General features: G+C 57.8%; 4 protein-coding genes across 4 annotated transcripts; 3 read left to right on the top strand and 1 right to left on the bottom strand.

Annotated features, from left to right (window-relative positions):
- Positions 1–415: 415 nt before the first annotated feature.
- SPRG_08693 (hypothetical protein) lies at positions 416–2,145 on the top strand. The gene is made up of 9 exons (XM_012347936.1): positions 416–571; positions 618–707; positions 751–975; positions 1,025–1,108; positions 1,153–1,398; positions 1,448–1,607; positions 1,661–1,758; positions 1,803–1,899; positions 1,950–2,145. The coding sequence occupies exons 1-9, from the start codon at positions 443–445 to the stop codon at positions 2,102–2,104; spliced, it is 1,284 nt and encodes a 427-aa protein (XP_012203326.1). The 5' UTR covers positions 416–442; the 3' UTR covers positions 2,105–2,145.
- A 485-nt stretch (positions 2,146–2,630) lies between these two features.
- SPRG_08692 (hypothetical protein) lies at positions 2,631–4,654 on the top strand (the record flags this gene model as incomplete). Its single annotated transcript, XM_012347935.1, has 4 exons — positions 2,631–2,916; positions 2,974–3,396; positions 3,452–4,227; positions 4,277–4,654. 4 exons carry the CDS (start codon positions 2,631–2,633, stop codon positions 4,652–4,654), a joined length of 1,863 nt encoding a protein of 620 aa, XP_012203325.1.
- On the bottom strand, positions 4,624–5,229 carry SPRG_08691 (hypothetical protein). The gene is made up of 2 exons (XM_012347934.1): positions 4,980–5,229; positions 4,624–4,938 (listed from the first exon to the last, which is right to left on the bottom strand). The coding sequence occupies exons 1-2, from the start codon at positions 5,214–5,216 to the stop codon at positions 4,711–4,713; spliced, it is 465 nt and encodes a 154-aa protein (XP_012203324.1). The 5' UTR covers positions 5,217–5,229; the 3' UTR covers positions 4,624–4,710.
- A 224-nt stretch (positions 5,230–5,453) lies between these two features.
- SPRG_08690 (hypothetical protein) lies at positions 5,454–6,627 on the top strand. The gene is made up of 5 exons (XM_012347933.1): positions 5,454–5,674; positions 5,730–5,796; positions 5,843–5,981; positions 6,029–6,345; positions 6,391–6,627. The coding sequence occupies exons 1-5, from the start codon at positions 5,477–5,479 to the stop codon at positions 6,537–6,539; spliced, it is 870 nt and encodes a 289-aa protein (XP_012203323.1). The 5' UTR covers positions 5,454–5,476; the 3' UTR covers positions 6,540–6,627.
- The last annotated feature ends 88 nt before the right edge of the window (positions 6,628–6,715 follow it).

Genomic DNA, 6,715 nt, shown 5'->3' with positions numbered 1-6,715 from the left:
CGCCATCGATGTCCATGGCGGTCGCATGCTCGATGGCGTTGAGGACGCTCATATCAGCAAGTCGTTTCGCGACACCCAGTTACTGCTCTGTCAAGGTATTAGCTCGATCGTCCTCGAGGTATGACACGCGACGCGGGAACAAGCTTTCCACTGTCCATAGTCGTACTAGTATCACAAGTTGATCCAAGAATGCAGTGGACGACTTGTCTAGCCCACGCCACTTTGTCCGTCGATCTTTCATACACTATATAATGATAGTCACAGTATATCCGTCGACCACCTCAACTGGAAATGATATCTTTTTGGCCAATCACCACAGCGCCACCTCGTAGCGTGCCAGGAGTGGCCAAAATCCTGTCTTTTTCGAGCCATGGACGCGTTTGATTGGAGCATTTGCAAGCTCACAAAGTTGACAGCCCATTGTGGCAATTGACGCTGTCGGATGATCCAGAGCCTCTTCATCATCACGCCGACAGGCGAGATCATCATCGAGAAGCACTGGCGGGGCACGACCAACCGCAACGTGTGCGACTTCTTCGTCGAGGAAGTCAACAAGTACAAGGCGCGCGAGGTACAGCCGCCGTCGCTTCAAACGGCCACGTCATGCCATGTTGTAGGACGTGCCGCCGGTGATTGCGACCGCCAAGCACTACTTGATTAGCGCCTTCCGCGAGCAGCTGTACATCCTCGCTGTCGTGACCAACGAGGTACGTTGTGGGCATCGTCACCAACGGCTAAATGCTGGCACAGGTGTCGCCCCTCGTCGTCATCGAGGTCCTCCACCGCGTCGTCGCTGTCTTCCTCGATTACTTTGGCAAGTTTGATGAAAGCGCCATCAAGGACAACTTCTCGACGGTCTACCAGCTCCTCGAAGAGATGCTCGACAATGGCTACCCGCTGACGATGGAGCCCAACGCGCTCAAGGCCATGGTCGCGCCGCCGTCGACCGTCAACCGCCTCACGGCCATGGTCTCGGTACGGCTCGTATGCAGCATCACACGCTGTGCGAGCGCATTTCGCCTAGGGCAAGTCGCGCGTCAGCGACGTGCTGCCGGACGGTGCGGTGTCGGACATGCCGTGGCGCAAGGCTGGCGTCAAGTACACCCAGGTACGAGAATCGCCTTTCCGAATCTTTGCTCAGGCTCGACGCAGAACGAAATCTACTTTGACATTGTCGAAGAGATCGACGCGATCGTCGATACTCATGGCCAAATGATCTCGTGCGAAGTTAACGGCGCCATCCACGGCAACTGCCGGCTCTCGGGCATCCCAGATCTCACCATGGTCTTTACGGACCCGTCGGTCATTGACGACTGCTCGTTCCACCCGTGCGTGCGCTACTCGCGCTATGACCGCGAGCGCGTCATCTCGTTTGTGCCGCCGGACGGGCAGTTTGAGGTACGTGCACAATTGATACTTTTTGTTTTATGGAAATTATTGTCGATAGCTCATGCAATACCGCGTGCAAGTGCAGCAAATGGTGCCGCCGATCTACTGCCAGCCGAGCGTGTCGTACTCGGACCGCGGCGTCGGCACGCTCGAGCTCATGATTGGCCAGCGCAACATGCCGACACTCGTGGCCAACTCGGTGAAAAAGTCGTTTGCTGGTATAGACAAGATTCTCCATTCGAGTGTTCAATATTGTCAAACAATACGCTAGCCGAAGAGATCACGGTCGAAGTGACGTTCCCAAAGAGCGTGCGCACGGTCGACGCCAACACGGACGTGGGCAGCTGCCTCTTTGACGACGCCACCAAGGTACATTAGTGCCGTCGATCTCTGCTTCCAACAACGTTGGTTAGACGCTGAAATGGACGGTCGGCAAGATCAACCCCAAGAAGATCTTGACACCGACGCTGAAGGGCAACATTGTGCTCGTGCAGAACGCAGCCATTCCTGGTACGTGGTTGGAGTTGCGAGACGTTGTGACGGAGTGTTGTATGACGTAGATGAAAAGCCGATTGTGCTCCTGGGCTTCAAGGTGCCCATGACTACGGTGAGCGGGCTCACGGTCGAGACGCTCGTCCTCTCGAACGAGCGCTACAAGCCGTACAAGGGCGTGCGCACGCTCACCAAGGCCGGTCGCTTCCAAATCCGAACCTAGTCAGTTGATACCGCAACGAACACAATACGATGGCAACCGTGTGTTTCAAGTCGTCTTGGCCGCCAATTACATTGCAAGCATCTGCGTCGATAGATGATGCTCTTTGGAGTAGAGAACCTCCCTGGCCACCGCGCTGAGGTGTTATCGCTATGACGTGAGCTCGAGAACAATGACCTTGACAAGCCCAAGCGCTGCCCGACGACCCGTCATGCATACATGTGGCTATCCGACGAGACGCTTTGAAGCTGCTAGCTGGCTGCTGTCGAATGCAGCGTGGTTGTAGCTGCTCGTCGAGTGCTTTGACGTCAAAGCCAAGAGCTCGAGAGTCGTGCGCATGGATGACAGCGTCGGGACTGGATTTCTTACCGGATTCAAAGTATCCAAAAGCCTCGTGGATAATCCTAATGCCTACAATCCGACGCACCACAAAAATATTTCAACTGTCAGGTTGATGCGCGTCGAAGATACGGCTTTTGATTGGCCAAAATCCGTTGCGAGAGAGCTTGCCTTCATTCTGGCATTGCCCATGCGATACGCAGCGCTCTCTCTGCTCGCCGCCAGCGCCGCCGCTGCCCTTCAGCGCACGACCGGATGGCTCCACTGCCCGCTGCGCTACTCAGCCTCCGTCTTTGCCAAGGACTGGCGCAACGCGACCTGCGCCACCTTTGACGCACCGCTCTGCTACCCCGGCACGTGCGCCTCGACGACGACCAACATCTCGGTCTTTGTCAAGCGCCTCGAAGCCGTAAACGGAGCCTCGCCCAAGGCCATTTGGCTGCTCCAAGGCGGGCCCGGCGCGTCGTCCATCAACAGTACGAGTTTTCTGCGAGACGATCACCATGATGGTATTGCTCACATCATGGATGTAGTGGAAGGCTACATGCAGAATCTGTACGTCGCCCTCAACAAGAGCGTGAGCGTTTACACGATGGACCACCGCGGCACGGGCAAGAGCACGTACTTGGACTGCGCGACGACGGAAGCGACAACCAACGGCAGCCCGTGGGGAACCTCCATTAGCCCCTCCGAGCTGCCCGAGTGCCTCCGCAACGTCCGCCAGATCTATGGCAACGACGCGGCCGCGGGCTTTTCGTCGCATAGCGCGGCCAGCGATGTGGCGGCTTTGATTCAGACGCTCACGCCGACTGCCGAGACGTACGTGTACGGTGTTAGCTACGGCACGCACTGGGTGCGCCGGCTCATGGCACTCGACCCTCCGACGGTCCACGGCTACATTTTGGACGGCGTCTCGGGCCTGTTTTCCCGCTGGAATCTCGACTACCTGTCGGAAGGTACATTGAAAAGTTGTTTGTCTGTGAACCTCACGCATACGATGTGGGATTGTAGTCGACACGTACTTTGACTATTGCACGAAGGACGCCACGTGCCGTGCCAAGCTCGGCCACGATCCTGCCAAGGTCCTCCGTGACCTCTACCATACGCTCGATACGAACGCGACGGCCCGGTCCGCGGCGTGCGTACGCGCACTTCCCAACTACTTGAACGCTGCCGTGCCGCCGTCGTGGGCCCTCCGGCACCGCCTCAAACTCCTTCTCGCCGCCGGCGTCGGGTTCCAGGAGCTCATCCCGATTTTGATCTACCGACTCCACCGGTGCTCCCGCAGCGACGAAGCTTTCTTGGCCGCGTGGAACCAGCGGCTCGCGTTGTCCAACTTTTTAACGAAGAACGACGACGGCGCCAACGACCAAGACCGCGACAGCTCGGCGCTGCTCTATGGCGCCGTCGCGTACTCGGAGATGTGGGAGCAGCCCGTGCCGTCGCGAGCCGAGCTCGAATCTCGCTTTCTCAACAACCTCTTTGGGTTCAATCTCACGACACAGTACCACGACTACTGCGTCTTCACCGGCGCCACCACCGACATTTGCAACGGCATCGACCAACCACCGGATGTCACCTTTACGTATCCGTCCAAGCTTCTCACGTCGCCGACGCTGCCGTCGCAGAGCTCCGTGCTCATCTTTGCCGGCGCCCTCGACACCCAAACGCCGCTCAGTATTGCTGTCAACGTCACGCGCGACTTTCACAGCAACGACCGCGCGCGGCTCGTCACCTACCCCTACGCCGGCCACAGCTGCCTCCTGCGCACCTCGGTGCAGAGCCCGGTGCGTTCTCCTTCGTAGCATGCAACGGAATCTCATTCTATCCAACTAGGGTCAGCCCACATGCGCGACGACGGTGCTGGCGTCGTATGTAGCGCATGGCGGCAACATTGCGCAGCTCAACACGAGCTGCCTCGACGACTTGGTCCCCACGGCGTTCACCCTCTCGGCCGCCAAGGCATTGGACACATTCGGGGTCCGTGACGCGTACGAAGGCAACGTCACGACGCTGGTCGTTGCCTCGTCGATGACGATGACGACGCAGGAAGCGTCGCTGGACCAAACGAGCGCGCTTGTCATTGCCAGCGGCTGCATTTGTGTCGGCCTCGTGTCCATTGCCGTCGCACTCCTCCTCCGACGTCGCTCTCGAGCGACCAGTGCCGTCCTTGTCCGTCAGGAGCCGTCTAATGTCTGTCATTTTTGCCGTTAAACATGCTGCTTCTGTGAGAAACTGGTTGATCGTGTGCGTTGTTTGAGACGTCATGACTACTGCGGCGGGTAGTACAGAGCGGACCATGTCTTGGCCGCCTCCTTCACCAGCGTGACGACGACCTCTTGCGGAAACGCGGGGTCGATTGCAATCGCGGGTGTGTAGAAAGGACTTGCCTCTTTCTGCGGACCAATCTCCCAGTCGAGGGACCGCAAGAGCACGCGGTGGGTGAGGCGGACGTGGGCGCGTGGGATCGTGTCGACTACGATCGTGAGCCAGTGACTCTACGCACGCATAAGCAGACAACTTGTCCATTTCGGCGTACCTTGTCGGCAGCTTCGGTCGAAAGGATGTTGACGCCCTTTTGCACGATGCGCGGTCGGACAGGGATGTACACGTACAACTCGGTCCGTGTCTGCGTCCAGCCAATGTGGAGTTTCGAGTCCACGGCCCGCGACAAGATCGACGCGTCATCGGGGACGTCCCGGCGTCCGTCCGAGTCGAACGCCTCGGTGGCGGCGTCCAAGAGGCTGGTCGCACGGGTGCTTACCTTGCGCGTCATGATAGAAATGACCAAAAATACCCCCCCCGTTTCAACAGGCGGGGGGCACTATCGTCGATCAAGTCGTCCACTCCACCGACGGTGTGGCCTCCACGAGCAACATACTTGCGTCTTTTCTCTCCATAAGACAGCTGGCCACGATGCACATATTGTCTTGTAGGACAAACATGCAGTGTCGAAAACACTGTTTTCACCAGAATCTCGGCGCTCCAGCTCTCAAAATAGGCACTTGATGCATTTTGAGTTGCATCGTCGGTAGCATGTCGAGTGCTGACGTCCACGCGACCTTCTGGGACGGCGTCCAAGGCGCGATCAAGACGTCGCCAATAGACGCACTCGAGATCCTGAAACGCTACATGGAGCTGGTCCTGGCGCGCCACGACTTTGCTGACGGCAGCCGCTACGTTGACGCGGCGTTGGATCTACTGCGCACCGTTCTTGGCCCGGACGACACCAATGTCGTTCAACTCTCTCTTTTGGTGTCGAGAGGTCACGATCGTGTTTTGATACTAGGTACAGGCCATGTACGAAGAGCACATTTTGTGCTGCAACGCGGTCGCCATGCAGTGTCTGAGCCAAGGTAGACTCTGCATCAGCACTAACAACGCGGGCCCACTCGTGTGTAGAGCAATCGGACGAGGCACTCGCGCTTCTCACGATCGCCGACCAGCACACAGCGCCGGACGGGCCCTTGTACTCGAACGCCGCGACGCGCAAGCGGCTCCGCGCCATCACGCTCAACAACTTTGCCTGCTACGCCAGAAAGTACAACAATATTGTCATTCGACATTGTTCAATCTGGGGTGGACTAGGCACGGACAACTGCACGCTGCGATCCAGTACCTCGAGAAGACGCTCGCGCTCGAGTCGTCGGCGGGGGCGACGGCCGAGAACCCTGCGGGGACGCACCTCAATATCTGCGCCATCTTGTCGGCCATGGGCCGGCATCTCCGTGCGGCCGACCACGCGCGCTGTGCGGTCGAGCTTCTCTCGCATGAACGCGGCGCAAGGGACGGAGTGGAAGGCAAGACAGCGTCCGATAGCCTCCTCGCGATCGCGTACTTTAACTATGGCGCCGAGCTCGAGCACCAGAACAAGTACGACCTTGCCGCCACCGCATATGCCAACGGTTGCGCTTCCTATCTCTCTTTAAAGCACTTAGAGATCAAAGCAGGGTACGAAGTAGCGCGGGCCGAGCTCGATCCGAACCATGCGATGACGCAAGCACTTTTGCAAGCTCGAACTGACGCTCAAGACAAGGTGGCGACTCGGAAAGGGTATGGGTCCAGTGCGGCTATGGTGGTGAGCCCCCGGCGCAAGTAGTGGCTCCACACCGTACCAAAACGGTAAAACAACGAGGAAGATCGGACTAAAGAAAAAGTTCTGAAGAAAAATAAGATGTTTTCTGCGCCTTTTGTCGTTTGATCACCAACAGCGAAACTCTAACGATGCATCCACCAAATGCACAACTTGTACTTGTAGCAACAGAAAAGATACGT

The sequence above is a fragment of the Saprolegnia parasitica genome, assembly GCF_000151545.1.
Source record: "Saprolegnia parasitica CBS 223.65 unplaced genomic scaffold supercont2.39, whole genome shotgun sequence".
NCBI classification, from domain to species: domain Eukaryota; phylum Oomycota; class Saprolegniomycetes; order Saprolegniales; family Saprolegniaceae; genus Saprolegnia; species Saprolegnia parasitica.
The sequence above is the reverse complement of the archived record's forward strand: the minus strand, read 5'-3'. Positions and strand labels throughout refer to the sequence as shown.

Bases quoted from the DNA above. Each gene is read 5' to 3' on its own strand.
- SPRG_08691 (XM_012347934.1), bottom strand. From the start codon at position 5,216: ATGACGCGCAAGGTAAGCACCCGTGCGACCAGCCTCTTGGACGCCGCC. The intron at 4,939-4,979 runs GTACGCCGAAAT...ATGCGTGCGTAG, and splicing joins CGACCGAAGCTGCCGACAAG to AGTCACTGGCTCACGATCGT.
- SPRG_08693 (XM_012347936.1), top strand. From the start codon at position 443: ATGATCCAGAGCCTCTTCATCATCACGCCGACAGGCGAGATCATCATC. The intron at 572-617 runs GTACAGCCGCCG...GCCATGTTGTAG, and splicing joins ACAAGTACAAGGCGCGCGAG to GACGTGCCGCCGGTGATTGC. The intron at 1,608-1,660 runs GTATAGACAAGA...ACAATACGCTAG, and splicing joins GGTGAAAAAGTCGTTTGCTG to CCGAAGAGATCACGGTCGAA.
- SPRG_08690 (XM_012347933.1), top strand. From the start codon at position 5,477: ATGTCGAGTGCTGACGTCCACGCGACCTTCTGGGACGGCGTCCAAGGC. The intron at 5,675-5,729 runs GTCGTTCAACTC...TTTTGATACTAG, and splicing joins TTGGCCCGGACGACACCAAT to GTACAGGCCATGTACGAAGA. The intron at 5,982-6,028 runs GTACAACAATAT...GGGGTGGACTAG, and splicing joins TTTGCCTGCTACGCCAGAAA to GCACGGACAACTGCACGCTG.